This window comes from Clupea harengus, chromosome 20 (assembly GCF_900700415.2).
Source record: "Clupea harengus chromosome 20, Ch_v2.0.2, whole genome shotgun sequence".
NCBI classification, from domain to species: Eukaryota; Metazoa; Chordata; class Actinopteri; order Clupeiformes; family Clupeidae; genus Clupea; species Clupea harengus.
The window spans coordinates 26,524,266-26,545,800 of record NC_045171.1 but is presented as its reverse complement, the minus strand read 5'-3'; the positions used below and the strand labels follow the sequence as shown (position 1 = coordinate 26,545,800).

Here is a 21,535-nt window from a genome sequence, read left to right as displayed (position 1 = left end):
TAATGTTCACACAACAGGTCATGCAAAACTTACGGCAGAAGCTTACTTTTGAAAGTGAGTGCAAAACAAATACAGCCCAGCCCTAAAACATTTATCTGTCTCTTCTTTATCTGGGCTCTGACACAGCAAACAGTACACTGCCTGTAGTCGATTAGTTCTCCTTTAGAAAACTGGAGTATCTCTATGGGTTAACTTTAGTAACTCTTAACTTTAGTAACTCTATGGGTTAACTTTAGTAACTCTTAACTTTAGTAACTCTATGGGTAACTTTAGTAACTCTTAACTTTAGTAACTCTATGAGTTAACTTTAGTAACTCTTAACTTTAGTAACTCTTAACTTTAGTATCTCTATGGGTTAACTTTAGTAACTCCTAACTTTAGTAACTCTTAACTTTAGTAACTCTATGGGTTAACTTTAGTAACTCTTAACTTTAGTATCTCTATGGGTTAACTTTAGTAACTCTATGGGTTAACTTTAGTAACTCTTAACTTTAGTAACTCTATGGGTTAACTTTAGTAACTCTTAACTTTAGTAAATCTATGGGTTAACTTTAGTAACTCTTAACTTTAGTAACTCTATGGGTTAACTTTAGTAACTCTTAACTTTAGTAACTCTTAACTTTAGTATCTCTATGGGTTAACTTTAGTAACTCTATGGGTTAACTTTAGTAACTCTTAACTTTAGTAACTCTTAGCTTTAGTAACTCTATGGGTTAACTTTAGTAACACTTAACTTTAGTATCTCTATGGGTTAACTTTAGTAACTCTATGGGTTAACTTTAGTAACTCTTAACTTTAGTAACTCTATGGGTTAACTTTAGTAACTCTTAACTTTAGTAACTCTATGGGTTAACTTTAGTATCTCTTAACTTTAGTATCTCTATGGGTTAACTTTAGTAACTCTTAACTTTAGTAACTCTTAACTTTAATATCTCTATGGGTTAACTTTAGTAACTCTTAACTTTAGTAACTCTATGGGTTAACTTTAGTAACTCTTAACTTTAGTAACTCTATGGGTTAACTTTAGTAACTCTTAACTTTAGTAACTCTATGGGTTAACTTTAGTATCTCTTAACTTTAGTATCTCTATGGGTTAACTTTAGTAACTCTTAACTTTAGTAACTCTTAACTTTAGTATCTCTATGGGTTAACTTTAGTATCTCTTAACTTTAGTATCTCTATGGGTTAACTTTAGTAACTCTTAACTTTAGTAACTCTATGGGTTAACTTTAGTAACTCTTAACTTTAGTAACTCCTAACTTTAGTAACTCTTAACTTTAGTAACTCTATGGGTTAACTTTAGTAACTCTTAACTTTAGTAACTCTTAACTTTAGTAACTCTATGGGTTAACTTTAGTAACTCTTAACTTTAGTATCTCTTAACTTTAGTAACTCTATGGGTTAACTTTAGTAAACTCTTAACTTTAGTAACTCTTAACTTTAGTAACTCTATGGGTTAACTTTAGTATCTCTTAACTTTAGTATCTCTATGGGTTAACTTTAGTAACTCTTAACTTTAGTAACTCTATGGGTTAACTTTAGTATCTCTTAACTTTAGTAACTCTATGGGTTAACTTTAGTAACTCTTAACTTTAGTAACTCTATGGGTTAACTTTAGTAACTCTTAACTTTAGTAACTCTATGGGTTAACTTTAGTAACTCTTAACTTTAGTATCTCTATGGGTTAACTTTAGTAACTCTATGGGTTAACTTTAGTAACTTCTTAACTTTAGTAACTCTATGGGTTAACTTTAGTAACTCTTAACTTTAGTAACTCTATGGGTTAACTTTAGTATCTCTTAACTTTAGTATCTCTATGGGTTAACTTTAGTAACTCTTAACTTTAGTAACTCTTAACTTTAATATCTCTATGGGTTAACTTTAGTAACTCTTAACTTTAGTAACTCTATGGGTTAACTTTAGTAACTCTTAACTTTAGTAACTCTTAACTTTAGTATCTCTATGGGTTAACTTTAGTATCTCTTAACTTTAGTATCTCTATGGGTTAACTTTAGTAACTCTTAACTTTAGTAACTCTATGGGTTAACTTTAGTAACTCTTAACTTTAGTAACTCCTAACTTTAGTAACTCTTAACTTTAGTAACTCTATGGGTTAACTTTAGTAACTCTTAACTTTAGTAACTCTTAACTTTAGTAACTCTATGGGTTAACTTTAGTAACTCTTAACTTTAGTATCTCTTAACTTTAGTAACTCTATGGGTTAACTTTAGTAACTCTTAACTTTAGTAACTCTTAACTTTAGTAACTCTATGGGTTAACTTTAGTATCTCTTAACTTTAGTATCTCTATGGGTTAACTTTAGTAACTCTTAACTTTAGTAACTCTATGGGTTAACTTTAGTATCTCTTAACTTTAGTAACTCTATGGGTTAACTTTAGTAACTCTTAACTTTAGTAACTCTATGGGTTAACTTTAGTAACTCTTAACTTTAGTAACTCTATGGGTTAACTTTAGTAACTCTTAACTTTAGTATCTCTATGGGTTAACTTTAGTAACTCTATGGGTTAACTTTAGTAACTCTTAACTTTAGTAACTCTATGGGTTAACTTTAGTAACTCTTAACTTTAGTAACTCTATGGGTTAACTTTAGTAACTCTTAACTTTAGTAACTCTATGGGTTAACTTTAGTAACTCTTAACTTTAGTATCTCTATGGGTTAACTTTAGTAACTCTATGGGTTAACTTTAGTAACTCTTAACTTTAGTAACTCTATGGGGTTAACTTTAGTAACTCTTAACTTTAGTAACTCTATGGGTTAACTTTTAGTATCTCTTAACTTTAGTATCTCTATGGGTTAACTTTAGTAACTCTTAACTTTAGTAACTCTTAACTTTAATATCTCTATGGGTTAACTTTAGTAACTCTTAACTTTAGTAACTCTATGGGTTAACTTTAGTAACTCTTAACTTTAGTAACTCTTAACTTTAGTATCTCTATGGGTTAACTTTAGTATCTCTTAACTTTAGTATCTCTATGGGTTAACTTTAGTAACTCTTAACTTTAGTAACTCTATGGGTTAACTTTAGTAACTCTTAACTTTAGTAACTCCTAACTTTAGTAACTCTTAACTTTAGTAACTCTATGGGTTAACTTTAGTAACTCTTAACTTTAGTAACTCTTAACTTTAGTAACTCTATGGGTTAACTTTAGTAACTCTTAACTTTAGTATCTCTTAACTTTAGTAACTCTATGGGTTAACTTTAGTAACTCTTAACTTTAGTAACTCTTAACTTTAGTAACTCTATGGGTTAACTTTAGTATCTCTTAACTTTAGTATCTCTATGGGTTAACTTTAGTAACTCTTAACTTTAGTAACTCTATGGGTTAACTTTAGTATCTCTTAACTTTAGTAACTCTATGGGTTAACTTTAGTAACTCTTAACTTTAGTAACTCTATGGGTTAACTTTAGTAACTCTTAACTTTAGTAACTCTATGGGTTAACTTTAGTAACTCTTAACTTTAGTATCTCTATGGGTTAACTTTAGTAACTCTATGGGTTAACTTTAGTAACTCTTAACTTTAGTAACTCTATGGGTTAACTTTAGTAACTCTTAACTTTAGTAACTCTATGGGTTAACTTTAGTATCTCTTAACTTTAGTATCTCTATGGGTTAACTTTAGTAACTCTTAACTTTAGTAACTCTTAACTCTAATATCTCTATGGGTTAACTTTAGTAACTCTTAACTTTAGTAACTCTATGGGTTAACTTTAGTAACTCTTAACTTTAGTAACTCTTAACTTTAGTATCTCTATGGGTTAACTTTAGTATCTCTTAACTTTAGTATCTCTATGGGTTAACTTTAGTAACTCTTAACTTTAGTAACTCTATGGGTTAACTTTAGTAACTCTTAACTTTAGTAACTCCTAACTTTAATAACTCTTAACTTTAGTAACTCTATGGGTTAACTTTAGTAACTCTTAACTTTAGTAACTCTTAACTTTAGTAACTCTATGGGTTAACTTTAGTAACTCTTAACTTTAGTATCTCTTAACTTTAGTAACTCTATGGGTTAACTTTAGTAACTCTTAACTTTAGTAACTCTTAACTTTAGTAACTCTATGGGTTAACTTTAGTATCTCTTAACTTTAGTATCTCTATGGGTTAACTTTAGTAACTCTTAACTTTAGTAACTCTATGGGTTAACTTTAGTATCTCTTAACTTTAGTAACTCTATGGGTTAACTTTAGTAACTCTTAACTTTAGTAACTCTATGGGTTAACTTTAGTAACTCTTAACTTTAGTAACTCTATGGGTTAACTTTAGTAACTCTTAACTTTAGTAACTCCTAACTTTAGTAACTCTTAACTTTAGTATCTCTTAACTTTAGTAACTCTTAACTTTAGTAACTCTATGGGTTAACTTTAGTAACTCTTAACTTTAGTAACTCCTAACTTTAGTAACTCTTAACTTTAGTAACTCTATGGGTTAACTTTAGTAACTCTTAACTTTAGTAACTCTATGGGTTAACTTTAGTAACTTTAGTAACTCTATGGGTTAATTTTAGTAACTCTTAACTTTAGTAACTCTTAACTTTAGTATCTCTACGGGTTAACTTTAGTAACTCTTAACTTTAGTAACTCTATGGGTTAAGTTTAGTAACTCTTAACTTTAGTAACTCCTAACTTTAGTAACTCTTAACTTTAGTATCTCTTAACTTTAGTAACTCTTAACTTTAGTAACTCTATGGGTTAACTTTAGTAACTCTTAACTTTAGTAACTCCTAACTTTAGTAACTCTTAACTTTAGTAACTCTATGGGTTAACTTTAGTAACTCTTAACTTTAGTAACTCTATGGGTTAACTTTAGTAACTTTAGTAACTCTATGGGTTAATTTTAGTAACTCTTAACTTTAGTAACTCTTAACTTTAGTAACTCTATGGGTTAACTTTAGTAACTTTAGTAACTCTATGGGTTAATTTTAGTAACTCTTAACTTTAGTAACTCTTAACTTTAGTATCTCTACGGGTTAACTTTAGTAACTCTATGGGTTAACTTTAGTAACTTTAGTAACTCTTAACTTTAGTAACTCTTAACTTTAGTAACTCTATGGGTTAACTTTAGTATCTCTATGGGTTAACTTTAGTAACTCTTAACTTTAGTAACTCTATGGGTTAACTTTAGTAACTCTTAACTTTAGTAACTCTATGGGTTAACTTTCCATGTTGTCAGACCCTTATGAGAATATGCATTAGCCTATCAGTGGCAAAAACAAGCGGTTTATTTGCCTCATAGGATTTCATTGGAAAACCATTTTGTGGCCAAAATGTTCCACGTTTCTTATTGTCTCTAAAGTACAAACTTCTGTGAGCGACAAATTGCATGAAGGCCTTATATATCAAATACGATCTTAAAATGTATGTAAATGACTTCTTAAAATTTATGTAATGACGTAAAAGGTCCAATAAACAAATAGAATGAATATAATATAATTTTCTTGCTAACACTGGATGGGTCGACCTTTACAGGGTTTGATTACACTTAATTCTTGTCATTTTCTCACTCTGCGGCGGTCATATTATGCAGCGCTATGTGGTATGTCTAGTTGTGTTTGTATTTAGTGTTGTGTGTTATTTATTATTTATTTAACTTGTTTCTAGAACCATGGACAATTGCTGTCAAAACTTTGTAATCTCAATTCATCATGACATTTGTATATGCACGATTTATCTAAGGAAGACATTTTAGGATTTCTGGAATTCCACCTGTTGTGAAACATTGAGCATTCCATTACAGAGCCAAAAGCAAATGAAATGAAATGAATTCATAGTGTGATCAGAGTAAACAGGACATTCCAACTTCACTCTCTGAGTAACCACAAATGACTACATGTAACGACAAATGACTACACTACTTAATTCTCATGTAAAGTAGTATTTATTGTTACACCATGCTTTTTATTGCTCTTAGCGTGACTGTTCTCTCCCTTGTACGTCGCTTTGGACAAAAGCGTCTGCTAAATGACTAAATAACTACACATGCTTCATGCTGCCGTATTCTGGCCACAGGTTGTTGGCCTGCCGGCACCTGATGTGGCATGGTATCTGGATGGGAAAGCCATTCGTCAGGATGACTACCACAAGATGCTGGTGAGTGAGAAGAGCATCCACTCGTTCATCATCGAGATTGTGACGGCTCACCACGCAGGCATCTATGAGTGTGTAGCCAAAAACAGGGCTGGCGAGAGTCGCTTCTCCCTACGGCTCGATGTACTTGGTAAGAACTTATTTACAACTCTTATTTACATGCAATTCTGAATCACTTCATTTATTCATATGTATTGTCCCACAGTTTTAGACCTTATTAAACATGCGGGACGATGAACCTTTAATTCATATGTATTAAAGAAACACAAATGATACAGTGTGACACATAATTCTGCACATTTGTGGAATGTATTCTAAAAATGAAAAAATGATCTAAATGTGTGTGCAGTTGTATGTTCCGGTCCTCATCTTGTCTCATTCCACGTCCCTACATGCAACAGCACAGGAGCTGATTCGCCCTCCCAGTTTCGTGATGAGAATGCAGAACCTACGCGTGACGGAGGGGGACATGGTGCGCCTGGAGTGCCAGGTGTCGGCCTCCCCGCCGCCACAACTCTTCTGGAAGAAGGACAAAGAGATGCTGCGCATTGACCCAAGCAGAATGAGGTCTGGAAGACACACACACTACACCACACACACTACACACACTACACCACACACACTACACCACACACACTACACACACTACACCACACACACTACACCACACACACTACACACACTACACCACACACACTACACCACACACACTACACCACACACACTACACCACACACACTACACACACTACACCACACACACTACACCACACACACTACACACACTACACCACACACACTACACCACACACACTACACACACTACACCACACACACTACACCACACACACTACACCACACACACTACACCACACACACCACACACACTACACACACTACACACTACACACTACACACACTACACCACACACACTACACACTACACACACTACACCACACACACCACACACACTACACCACACACACTACACCACACACTACACCACATACACCACACACACTACACACTACACACTACACCACACACACCACACACACTACACCACACACACTACACCACACACACCACACACTACACCACACACACCACACACACTACACACTACACCACACACACCACACACACTACACACTACACACACTACACCACACACACCACACACACTACACCACACACACTACACCACACACACTACACCAAGCAGAATGAGGTCTGGAAGAGATTTCTTGAGATGAATATAGAGAAGGGCATGAAATCTTTGTTAATTAAGAAGGAATGTAAAATACATTAGACCATCTTGCCTCTTTTAAACTTGATATTAAGCGATAACATAACAAAAACATTCAATAACCATTACACTGCGGAACTACTTGTGCTTTGTAGCCAGCAGACACCCACTGTACTACAGTGCCAAAAATAGTTCATTTGAATTTCAAAAAGGTTTTAAAAGGTTTATTGAATGTCTCTTTCGGGTGGTGTAAGTAAACATCTAAGCCTTAGATGGACCTTTTGGGTCGTTAGATTTATACTTATAAGGACGTCTCCACGAATTTGCCCTAGACAGCTGGATATCAAATATTTATTAAATGAATCACATTTAAAAGAGGCACAGGAGTGTGTTTGGAGTGGCTAGCCGGAGAGGATGCCTATACACTTCACAAGCCTGTACGCATTAACTGGAAGAGAAATAGGGTGGTCATACGTGGTATTGAGATACACTTCACAAGCCGACCTAGTTTACATGACCATCTACTCAAAGGAAAATGACAACTTCAAATATATGTTGACTTGCATAGATGCATGGTCATGTTTTAAAAAACAAGGTGGTGTTGGAGGTAACGATTGCATTTGAATCCATTCTGGAGGAAGACCAGGTTCCCCAAAAGCTGCAGACTGATTGAGGAAAAGGTTTTTTTTAACAAACATTTTCATGATGTGATATATAAATATCGGATTCATCATTTTGCCACAGGCAGTGAGCTAAAAGCTAATGTGGTGGAATGCTTCAATAGGACTGTTTATTGTAGAATGTGGTGTTCTCTAACAGCTGTCGATTCTAAGCGATATATTGATGTCTGGCAAGATTTAATTACATCCTACAAACAAAGTTATCAACTTAAGTTATCAGTTTGACTGACTGTGGGCTTTTGGTAATCTCATGATCAAACTCTGCAGATTAACTGCTTTAGTCCGCCAAAATAGGATCAAATTGTACGCCCACATCACACCCATCTTAGTCCATTATTAGATTTTTGGTGGTTGTTGTTTACTAAAATAGTTTCAAAGATGTATAACTTGTAAGGGTGAATGCTTGGAGGCTGATGGTGTTAGGAAAGCTTGGAAAGAAAATGTTTTATATGCAGTGAAGCTTTACTAAAATATGTCTTTTGTACTGCCATTGTGCTTTGTCCTATCCACAGCCTTACCGAGGACCACTCAGGTAAACTATGCCTACTCATCGACCAGGTGAAGAAAACAGATGCAGGCTGGTACACTGTGTCTGCCATCAATGAAGCTGGCATGTCCACTTGCAATGCCAGACTGGATGTGGCAGGTATGTTTACTTCATTCATTCATCAGTCCTTATTTAGATAACTATTCATTGAGACTTCATTCATTCATCAGTCTTTATTTAGATAACTATTCATTGAGACTTCATTCATTCATCAGTCTTTATTTAGATAACTTGAGGAAAGACTATTCATTCATCAGTCTTTATTTAGATAACTATTCATTGAGACTTCATTCATTCATCAGTCTTTATTTAGATAACTATTCATTGAGACTTCATTCATTCATCAGTCTTTATTTAGAAAACTATTCATTGAGACTTCATTCATTCATCAGTCTTTATTTAGATAACTATTCATTGAGACTTCATTCATTCATCAGTCTTTATATAGATAACTTGAGTAAAGACTATTCATTGTCCATGTGGATTTTAAAATCTACCACTATAAGAACTTTAGCGAAGTTAATAACCAGGCAGGACTGGAAGAGTGAGAAGACAGATCGAGATTCAGTGTAGCGGCCAGGGGGTCTGTACAGAGTGATCTTCAAACGAATTCAGATATACAAATAATCATAGAGTTGATATAATGTTACAAGCAATTGTAATGAGAGCGTACTCTATCAAACAGGAAATAACTGTAGATTTACGAAAAACGTAGAAACTTTGTTCAAACTTGGTCAAGTAGGTCTTGTAAACCACACTATGTTATTTTGGTTTCTCTACACTGTATGCTTTTGAAGATGATAACACGATAAATGAGCGGTGGAATCTTCATGACTTGCTCATTCTTTAGCCAATAGTCACTCTATCACATTATCACTCTTTCATTCTATCACTTTTTAGTTCTCTTTATCTTAATATCAAATGTCTCAATCTGTTTCATTTCTTTGTCTTTCACTCTCTCTCTATTCCATCTCTATCAGTTATTTATATCTTTATTTATATGCTGTCTCACTATCATTATCACTCTACCCCTCTCACGTATATTTGATATGAAATGAGATGAGAAACACAGTCTTGTATTACAATCATGTTCAATGTTGAATGCAGTCTTTGTGTGCTTGTGTGTGTGTGTCAGACTTGGCACACTCTCCGTTCAGTGTCTTGTGGATCTGTAAAGAAGGCGTTGAGACCATCAACACCAGAAAGATCTATGTGGAGACATCTAGAGTGCCATTCTGTTTAGCTGGAATCAACCTATGCAATGCAATAATATGCCTAATGGGCTATGGCTGATGATTAGTGTTGTTAAACACAAAACAAAGTAAGCCTGCCATCCTTGTTTGCATCTTAACAAAGAGAGTGAGAGAAATCGAATATCATTTATTGAATTTTTTTAACCTCAAGGAAAAAAAAAACTAAAAAAAATAGTTCTTTGTTGATCAGTGAGCAAATTGCCCCCACACAACACCTCACATCCTCAAAGGAATCAAAAGATATCTACCCTTGTCCCTGGGAGGTCTGGCCCCAACCAAAAGCATAGTGAAGCCATACTGTGTACTGTTTTAATGTGGTCACCATATTGAAATGTTAGACTTAGTGGTGTATGTTACACATTATATTCTAATATATATTATATATATATATATATATATATATATATATATATATATTCTTTTTTTTTTATAGTTGTATGTCTGTTATTTGATATGGAACATGGCGTCTGAAATAAAGATTTATAAATATATATAATACGTTTTGTTCTCCACCCTTCCACAGCTCGCTTGAAGAAGCCTCCATCTCATGTGAAGCCAGTTAAAATGGACCCCATTTTCAACCGCTTATCTACTATGGCCCTCGACAGCTCCATTCATCACACCGCCCCCCTGTATGAGAGTGAAGAATTATAAACAAAAGGCTTTTCTAGATCTTGTGGAGCTGCTTATTTTGAATCATGGTTAGACTGATTGTTATTTTTGTATTTTCTGTTTGTCTCCCTGAAGAGAAAGGTGCTTTCTGTTTCTACCTTATCAAGAGACAACATCTCACTTGGATAGTAGAAAAAAAATGAACATCATTATTATCAATTTCATATTTTACTGTAGGTCCTTCTGATATCACATTTTGTTTTCATTGGCTTGAGTCTGAGCATCCACTATTTAAAAACATGGGATAGTAGTAGTAGTAGTAGTAGTAGTCCTTCATTGTTACAGCACAAGTACACAAGTACCAGCAACATAGCCTGTCGCATAGTAAACTAGTGAAAATGGCAATCCACCCGTCCATACATATACACATACATCTGACAAGGGGGTAGACAGAACGGGAAGACAAGGTTGAGGGAAAAATTGCAGCATAACATGAGGAAAGGGAGGAGAGAAAAAAAGGCGACCCCCAGACTATGCTCCTAGAGGAGTACAGTGTGAGAGCAGAAATAAAAAAATAAAAAAATTAAAAAAAGCTGAAATAGCTGAAAGGGTGTAACACATTAGCTGGGAAATGTAGTCCTCTTCCTGCTGGGAAATGTAGTCCTCTTCCTGCTTTTCGACAGTCAAGGGCACATTCCCAAAGTGGCCCTGGTCCAGTAGAGCTGTGTGTTATAGTGGGCCTGTGCCTCTGGAGGGGGCTGCCTAAGGAAACAACTAGAGCACGAAACTCAACTCAACTCAACTCAACTCAGCTCAACTCAACTCAACTCCACTCAACTCAACTCAACTGCACTACAAACATGGTGAATCCCTTCTCACCATAATGAATGCCATGCTTGCACTATGTGTGGTCATGTTCCTTTTTTCAACTTCACAGCTTTTCTCTAAACTTATAAAACGAAATGCTTTTGGATGTCACTCAATAACAAACACAAATTATCAATAACATACTTTATCCATGTCATTCTCATTGCTACTCCCTCTCCCTCTCTCTCTCTCTCTCTCTCTCTCTATATATATATATATATATATATATATATGTGTGTGTGTGTAATATATATATATATATATATATATACATATATAAGACCTTATGGATTACATTTGCAGTATATTTGCCACTTTCTCTATCCCCGTAACAAGATGCAGTTCCTGATCAAGTGGGTTAGATTGGCCCAGAGTAATGAATATTTGAAAGGAACAAACCATAAAAACCCATCAATCCCCCTTCTCCCTCAAACAGTGGCATTTAGAATGTATCATGTTACCTTTAACAACCCTACATTTAACAGTTCATATATTCAGAGGGTGTTAAAAGATACATATACATATAACTTTCATCTTTTGTTGTTATTATGGCGAATTGTATTTTTATGTCAATGAATTCAATCTATTAAGTATTCTCTAGTTCTGCAAATATAAAAGAGTGTTATATGATGGTCCGCAGGCCTGTACTTCACTGAGTACACATGAATTGCTTTCGTCTGTGAGTGGCATTTAATGTGAATGTTTGCACAGATGTTCTTTGTGCTAATAATATATTTGTAATATATCTGTACAGACAGAAAACAAATGTCATGGCTGATTTTCATCTTTACCATTTTGTCCAAATGAACATGAAGTCTGACTAAAGACAGGTCCGAGATTAAACACTACTGTTATTATGCATCATCGTATCATCAGGCCATCAACTTTGGTGAAGACATTTGAAAAAATTTGCAGGTCCCCTCACTGAAACCAACCACTTCCCATGGTGAACCTACTGAAAGAAAGATCAAAAGAAAACGGCTGGTTTAAATTTTTTGGATGATGTTATTCTGAACTGTAAGTCATTTTGTAACTTGGCACTGAATGTAGTGAGAGCTACAACTCCATGCAGAGCAATTCAAGGAAACGTCTACTAATGCATACATGTAGTGGGAAGACTAAGGGCCTCATTTACTAACAGGATTGCGCCCATTTCAGGCGTAATTTCTGCGGGTAAAGACATTAAACCGTATTTCCAAAGGGGAAAACCCTGAGGGGTAACCATAGCAACCCAGAAACTCAATGTTCGCTGAAAAGTTTAATTTCCCAAAATCAGCTCACCAATTAAAGACAGTCTTGAATTCAAAGTGATCACAACTTTTAGTGTGGACGGAAGGGCTAAACGGAGAAATATTTATGAGTTTCTATATTTCCCCGGGTTAGTTTGCTGTAACCAAAAAGCTCTAATTCTAATTTGAACTCATCATCCATGGTGGCAGGAACACGCAGGCTTTTTCTTCCCTATTTGAGCGGCGCGCTACTAACACTAATGGGCGGGGTTAGGCGCTGATGACACGACGAGGTTCTTGTTTGATAAATACGATGCAAAATACCGTGCGCTATATGCGGTTTGGCAAAGGCGCTGATTGCGCTGCGGTCGCAATGTTAGTAAATGTGAGTGTTTTATGTTGAAATAAGACAGTGTACATTGGGTGGCAAATGAACAAACCAATAAAAACATTATTTACAAATCTAAAACTCTGAGATAGTAAATTTACTTAACTCGCTTGAGATAGTTTGACATGCTTTGAGATTTTTGTATCCCCCCCCCCATCTCAAAAACATTGATCCAAAAGTGCTACATATCCTATTATTTAGCACAAACTCAGCAACAATAATTGGCAAGCAATAAGAATGTCATTATTATATTTTTTTATTAAATCACACAGTTTTTAAAAACCTAGTTTCAGAGGTGCTGAGATATTGTAGAAACACTTCCTGTTTGTGGGGAAGACTTTTGAGCTCTGAACATTAGTTAAGACATTTGGGAGGTGCACAAAAGCCACGGAGAGGTGCTTGGAGAGGGTTCGCATCGACGCAAGGGGCTCTGCTCTGCGTGTCTGCGGCCTGCGTAAATGGCCGACCATAAATTAAGCCTTAAAGGTTCACAAGTCCGTCAAAGCAACTGCGTAATGCAGTCGTAGAAGCATATTTCAGCATTTAGAGCAAACACAATGGCAACAGGGGCAAGAAAAAAACTCCCTGTTAAGCAGGAAGAAACCTTAATCAGAAATGCGCCACATAAGGGGGGACCCATCTGCTTGAGACCGAACCGGTAGGGATAGAAGAAGATAAGGGGGGAGACAATCAGCAACAGCAGAAGAAATCATACATGTAGCATGATGAGCATGCTAGCATACATGTGGTAAATGTACACAGCATACATGTGGTAAATGTACATAATATATATACAAACATCATATGGTATATATACATGATACATACAAAACAGCTTAGTGCGTAAACATTACACGCTACAAGAGAAAGAAAATCCGAGGATGTCTGTAGAGTTGATGTGAACGTTATCACCAACGATTTCTCACAAATTCAGCCCTTCCCACTAAATGCCCCTTCTAACACGGAGCGGTCCCGTGGGGCATCTAGTGTTTTTTTTGAGGAATTGCATTTACGAAAAATGGGCGATTTACAACTGCTATTTAGCGTTCTGAAATTCTGGTCTAAGTCCAGAACGAATCCCAGATGAGAAAACTTTCATGAATGCCAAATTTGTCCCAAAAACCGCGTAGTGGAGTTCAGAAGAAATGTGTTCCTAACTTCTTCTTAACTGGATCAACCTACCTCTGTGAAAGGGCATTTTCACAGATGAAAATCACCAAATCAAAGTACAGGAGCCGGCTTACTGACAGACACCTCACAGACTGCCTCAGACTGGCTGTCTGTGCTTATGAGCTGAACTACAAGGCACTCACAGACAGGGTTCAGTCACAGCCATCACACTGACTTGAGTCACATGACTTCTGATGGCATTGGGATGGGACACAGAGCTCAACTGCACCTACATTAGTTGCACTGACTGATAATTTGGTCAGTGTTGTGTTGTAACTTAATATTTAATATTGGTAGTTCATCCAGCCTGCTCATTGCAAATTTATTTTTCTTGTTCATATTGCGGTTAACAAATAATTTCCTTTTGATGTTGCACTGAAATTAAGTCATTTAGTGTGTTCTTGGTCACATCAATTTGAAAGCTGGACCAAAGTGTTTCATTTCATTCAATTACATTTAGACCAAATAAAAAGCCTCAAGTTTTTCTCTCAACGCCTCAATAGGTAGATCTTGCCTGTCACCAAGGCAGAGGTCAGGGATCTTGGGCTAAAAAAGGTTGGTGACCACTGATCTAGAGGAAGTCAAAGTCGTAACAAGGTTTCCATAGTGTGTACCTGCAGAAGCATCATGAACGCCTCAGGCTCCCAGAGGGTCCTCCCTCCCAAGCCGAGCTTCCCCCCGACCCCCTCTGTGCCTCCTGGAAGAAATACCAAGCCCCCACCGGGCGGGGGTCAGACCGAGTACCAAAATTTGTCCTGCGAAACTAAATGTAGCCAATGGCATTGGCAGGAAATACAAAATCATTTGTAACAACTTTTTTTTTGCCTCAGTTCACGCATACAACACATAAAGGGTTGGAATGAAACATAAATTAGGCGTTTTTTGACACTTTTGAAAATAGTAAAAATCTGCCTCTTGCACTGTGATCCTGCAAAAAACGAATTCAGCCAATGGCATCAGCAGAAAATACAAAATAATTTTGAATTGCCTTTTTGGCTCAGTTGAAGTATACAACACATGAAGGGTTGAAAAAAACCTTTTTCAAAAATGCAAAAGTTGACCGCTTCTGTCTCTTTTTCTTTACAATGACAACAGAAATACAGGGAAGAATACAGCTCTCATTTAACATCTTCCACATGCTTTGTACAAGACATACCAATTAAATACTTAACAGGAATCTGGGAAAAGTCGTTTTTTATTTTTCTCTATAACAACCATTTTCAATTCAAGTAAATCACAGCAACATCAACTAGTTCACACATAATCTCAATAACAATGTACATATAACCTACACATTTTAGTTTTGGAGCAACATACCTGAATGACAGACAAATAACAAAAATGTCACCAGATGTATGCAGGATCTTCATAGGTAAAAAATAAAATAATATTATAAAGCTAGCCAGCGAAACGTGGGGGATGGAATGTTTATGTAGAACGTGTGCATAGAACGAGTAAGCTAATTCGCGTTCCGAATCAGATGAAATGAAAATCTACAATGTTCCTGTTGGTACATATCAGTTCATCAGCACTCTATGTAAAGATATACATAATGAAAGGTAAAATAATCAGGACATTCAATAGGTGTCAAACTAAACGATACATTTGGTGCATGAAAAGTTCCTAGCGAATTGTACAGCTAATCACTGTGTCTATATAAAAATATGTAGAAACTCGTGGTCGGGTGAAAAATATAAATAAACTTTCTGCCCATTGATAATATTGTACCAAAACTATCACAATACATACTAAAATCTAAAGTACATGTAATATGTCGAAGTTTTCAACATACGTTACATTTTCTAATGTGGAAGTTTATGAATTGCGAGGGGCATTTTGCACAGTAAACCTAATCGTAGACAAACATTCCACTTCTGTCTAGGTATGGCAACACTACATGAACACAACCTGCAGACCTGCAGTACACCATATCTCCAAAGGTGGCTTCAAAACACCAACACTGACTAAATCTGCTAAATTATGGCGAAACTCATATTATTGTTATACTAATTGTCAACTCCGTTACACCAGCAACAATTATGTGTCAACAAATGTAAATGTTTTGAACAACATCCAAAGCACTAAAGGGATTGAGAGGAGAAACACTCATCTGAGCATTCAGTTTAAAGGGATTGAGAGGAGAAACACTCATCTGAGCATTCAGTTTAAAGGGATTGAGACGAGACTCATCTGAGCATTCAGTTTAAAGGGATTGAGACGAGACTTATCTGAGCATTCAGTTTAAAGGGATTGAGAGGAGAAACACTCATCTGAGCATTCAGTTTAAAGGGATTGAGAGGAGAAACACTCATCTGAGCATTCAGTTTAAAGGGATTGCTCAGCAATGCTATTGGTCAGCTTTAACCAAACCTTTCACTAATGAACTTCAGCCTGGCGCTGCCCGCTGAGAGCCTCTGATCACACTTTTACCTCTTCCTCTGAAGTGCCATTTATGTGCAGCAGTGCTTTTCTGCCAGCCATTTTCATTTAGTGTGTTCTTGGTCACATCAATTTGAAAGCTGGACCAAAGTATTTCATTTCATTCAATTACATTTAGACCAAATAAAAAGCCTCAAGTTTTTCTCTCAACGCCTCAATAGGTAGATCTTGCCTGTCACCAAGGCAGAGGTCAGGGATCTTGGGCTAAAAAAGGTTGGTGACCACTGATCTAGAGGAAGTCAAAGTCAGTGCTTTTCTGCCAGCCATTTTTGCCCTCTATTGGACTTTGTATTAAGTACATGACTAGTGTCACATGGTTAAGTATTGCTGGAATGTGAACTGCAAGATAAAACAACCACAACGAGTTTATGAGGATGAATTGGGATCAGCGTGACATTGGTGGAACTCAATTCCTGGGATGAATCAGATCAAAGTAAGCAATGGTGCTTCATGTCCTAAAGTCTGTTCATCATGTCAGCATTTCACAAGGAAATGTTCATAAAGGTGTGATGATACTGTGATTTGCAAAATGGGTTGGAAGGGTAGTTTCTAAATGAATAAAACACACAGATATATTCATCCTGAAGTTAATCTTTAAGCAGAATAGTCAAGTGTTCCTGTTCGTGGATCTCCCCCTCCTTATCCTTGATGTTTTCACCATATGCAAATATGATACTCAACACTAGAGGTCACTATAGCCCAATAAGTGGTGACCTCTAGCCCCGTCAAGTTAGACTTCTGCAGATCTCTGTTGCAATTTAAGTTTGGTACAATTGAATTGAATCCTTCAATGGATGTCCACCACTAAATAATTGTGCAGAATTAGAAATGTTATGAAAATGCTGAAACAATATAGTAAAGAAACTACTACATACATAGTAACTGTTTTTTTCAGATTAGTATGTTATCAGTGATACTTTTCAGACCTTTCTGCTCTATATTGACAATGGATAACGCAGGGAAGTGATATTTCCAAACAGAAATGCTCATATTGCTCAGGGTATCCAGGGATGACACATGTCTTATTGCCATAAGACAAGTGAAGACAAACATATCTCTGTGAGGCTGACGGAGGAGGGTTAGCACTCTCCACTTCTTCTTTGCACTACTGTTGTGCAACATTTCACAGCTACTGTATATAGCCATTCCGCCCTGTACACACTTTCTTAAACTCCTTAGTCCATTGCACTGTTGCACTGTTTGTTTGTTTGTATTGTATTGTATTGTATTGTGTTGTATATTTTGTGTAGGCACACTGAGAGTCACTTTACCAAGTCAAATTCCTTGTTTGTGCAAACTTACTTGGCCAATAAAACCTGATTCTGATTCTGATTCTGAGCATGACACACGTGGTAGAGGAGTGGTCTGCTCTACTGGGACTTAATCACCTCTGCCATTATAGTTGGCCTTCAATGCTGTAGTCCCAACACAATCAAAATCATTTTTTTATCCTGAGACTCTTGCACACATCTTTCTACTTGATTGCTTGTGTGTTCAATCGCACACACTTCAGATAAAGAGTCTGTGAAATGAATGCATGTTAATGTAAGTGTTCTGTGTATTATAATGGTTTGCCTCTAGGTGCATCTATTTGTTTATGATTTGGATACACTCATTAATGTAGTAAAACCAATAACCATTATTTAGTGATGCAGGGTGATCTGAATTGATTATCTAAATGACAGCTTCTATTGTAATGTGAGAACTGGAACAGCATTATCATATTTCCTTTATGGTGCTATCAGTATGACTTGGTAATCCTTCCCATTGACCATATCTATGATTCATTTATGGTCTTCTTTACACATACAGCCCAACACACCATGCACAACTTATGACTTGAAAAGGGCCAGTGAACTTCATAAAACAGTTCCCAGAATGCCCCATAGAGGGTGCTGTTAGATCACAGCATCAGTCCTCTCTGTGACGTACCCCATGCTGTGACTGCGTCATCAAAGTGGCACGTCGGTATCAGGACAGTTGTTACCCAAACACTGTAAACATGGATTAAGCCAAATAAATGGATGTGTAAGCAAAGGCCAAATGAGTATTTAAAATGATGTGCATACTTTTGCTTCATTTAATAGGTTGCACTACCATGAATGTTTGAATTATATATTATTTCCGAGCATTTAGGTGTATCACATTATTGACTAACTTTCTTCATTGACATTCCTCATAGTATTATGTGATATTTTCGATTATGCAACAGGCTTTCAAAAGAGTTCCGACAGACAGGCTATATTGTGACCAGACGTAAGAAAGAGGAGCACATTGCACCCTGATAGCCCAGTGGGGTCCCGGAGCTATGGTGGCCAGTGTTTGTTTTCTGCCTGCCAGGCCAGTCTCCCTCCCCTGTGGAGCTGACAACCTCAGCTGCCTGTGAAGAGTCCACCCACCCCCTGTCTGGGACTGGGCCACTTGGCTTCTCCACAAAGGCTACTGGAATAACAGAGCCCCTGAGAGGAAACGACAGCCTGTTCAAAAGAGCTTCTCACCGGGGTGCCCCGATGATGCAGGCTGATTGGGCAGGACCAAAATGCTGATCTTGAACAGGAAGTGAGTCAGAGACATATTTCATAGTACCACAACTTGTATCATTTGGGCAGCATCCCAGTACAATCAAGGAGATGGCAACGATATAGAGACCATTTTGTGACACGTGGTTCGGTTACACGCTGACATGGCACGTAAGACATGTGAAGTCCACTAACGGGGGTCCAGACCAGGGGGAGAGTCTGGGGCTGCAAACAGCACGCTCGCTCGGTCAGGCAGCTCTCCTTGACAGCATCCCTCAAGTCTGATTGAAGAACGTCAGAGCGGGGATGAGAGTTTCCTCTGGACGTGAGAGCAATAAAAGAGCCCCTGCCTCCTTTGAACGTGCCAGGAGTGGCTCCTTTGATCTCACTGTCATATACGTGCTGTTCCCAATACCAGATAATGGCCTGATGCTTCAGAAAGATAAGTGTCATGACTTGTGCATGTGCTTTACACCCTTATCACAGCACCTGAGTGGTTTCACGGGGCACCCGTGGTATGTGTATGTGATGTTTGTGTTATCTGCCCCCCCTCCCCCCTCTCTCTCTCTCTCTCTCTCACACACACACACTCACACACACACACACACACACACACACACACACACACACACACACACACACACTGACACCCATTGTACTAGATAGGGTCCTGGCTTCCTCTTGAATTAAATAGTGCCCTCCTCTCTGCAGACTCCTCTCATTGTCAGGACCCTGTGCCAGGAGCTTCCCGGCCTCCTGACTGCCTTTGTGTGCTGGGGTCTCTGCGTCCCGCAGCCCAGGACTGAGGCTGCAGGTTGAGGCCCAGGCCATTGTCATGCACTGCATGTCATGAAATACACATGCGCAAGCCTGCCCTTCATCTCCCACTTTGATGTGAAATGCTACAAGAGGAACTGAAAGTTCAAGATGACCTGTGACACTATATCCCTTCCCAACATGCTTTCTCAACCGCTTGCGTCCTCTGTCATATCCATTTATATGAGCTGTGCTGTAATCTTTCAACCTACAAGACAGTATCAACTGCATCTACCTAAGCTGTTACCGTGTCTTTTGCCATTTGTTTCCAGAGACAAATGTAATGACTTGCAATATGAATGAATCAATTTAATACCATGCCCAATTTTGAACCTGTAATTCACATAACTATATTCACATAATTGTATCCATGAGGATTTCCAAGTCAATCCATAGTTTCAATGACACGGAATACACAAACAATGAATCCAAAGCTCTCTTGAGCGGACAACAGGGGGCGCTGGTTATCAGTTGTTGCTGGAGCCAGAGTCAGCCCGACAGCCTGCTCCTCACATGCTGGTGCCAGGACAGGAGACAGCAGCAATAAAGTTCTCACCTCATTATCAGAAACCCAGCTACATCACAGCCCTGCTTCAGGAGGAGGGGCAGGCAGGAGAGAAGAAAAGCAGAAGGGGGAGGGGGAGAAGAGAGGGATGACATGAAATAGTTGAAGAAGAAAAAAGATTCAAGAGCTGGCTCAAGTGGCGTGCCGACACCTTCCACGCCGAGTGGGATGAGACTGTGAGAGCGGCTCACTTGGCAGGTGGGGGAGACTTGTGGCGCACAGGAGCACGTTCATGAATCAGAAAAGCACCACGTGTCAGTCTCTGATCTTAGACAGAGGGCACTGCTTCTCTGGAAATAGCTGCCCTGGGAAAAAGGGCTGATAATTACAGAATTGATGTTGTGTAATATAAATGTTTGAAAAGTAATGTTGGTAAATCCAAGACCACAAAAAATACTAAACTATGTAGTCAGTCAGGGTTCTAAATAAATGCATCTATATATTGAATGGAAATACTAAACTATGTAGTCAGTCAGGGTTCTAAATAAATGCATCTATATATTGAATGGAAATACTAAACTATGTAGTCAGTCAGGGTTCTAAATAAATGCATCTATATATTGAATGGAAAGGCTGTTGTGCAGTACACAGTGCAGTGAGTGGGGTCGTTAGTGTCTCCTCAGGGAGACCAATCAAGGCAAACGCTGGCCTGCTTTGATGAGCGCCATAGCCCATTGTGTGTGCGGGGTTAGGGGGGGGTGTCTGGGGGGGGGGGGGGCGTGGAAGACGCTGAGGGTGCTGGCAGCTGGTGTCCTCCTATCTTCACATGTACAGCCAATAAATCAATATCAAATCTAAGGAGCAGGAAGCCAGATGGCCCTCTTTCTGCAGACATTGAGCCGTGCAGGTCAGGGCCCTCTCAGAGCCTCTCAGAGCCAGCGTGGCTACTGTAGGCCAGGCCCACCAGGACAACCCTTTGAAGGCATAGACATTCAACAAGGAGCCCATGAATGACTAAAGGGAACAAATAAGTTGTTACGACTGAAGGCAAAGTAGTGTTTGTATTAGGCTGCACATCAAAGGCTTGGGCTTGTTTGATATTCACCCCCCACACCTTGATCCAGGCCAGGAACAGGTAAAAGGGTTGGACTGAT

At 37.7% G+C, this 21,535-nt stretch overlaps 1 protein-coding gene across 1 annotated transcript in view; it reads left to right on the top strand.

The window, feature by feature from the left end:
• The window catches only part of myot (myotilin), a 43,460-nt gene extending 32,952 nt beyond the window's left edge, over positions 1-10,508 (top strand). The window contains exons 14-17 of the mRNA XM_031587516.2: positions 6,030-6,237; positions 6,509-6,674; positions 8,549-8,682; positions 10,360-10,508. Of these exons, the coding sequence (XP_031443376.1) occupies positions 6,030-6,237; positions 6,509-6,674; positions 8,549-8,682; positions 10,360-10,490 (639 nt within the window). The 3' untranslated portion in view covers positions 10,491-10,508. The remainder of the gene's footprint in view (positions 1-6,029; positions 6,238-6,508; positions 6,675-8,548; positions 8,683-10,359) is intronic.
• Positions 10,509-21,535: the final 11,027 nt, after the last annotated feature.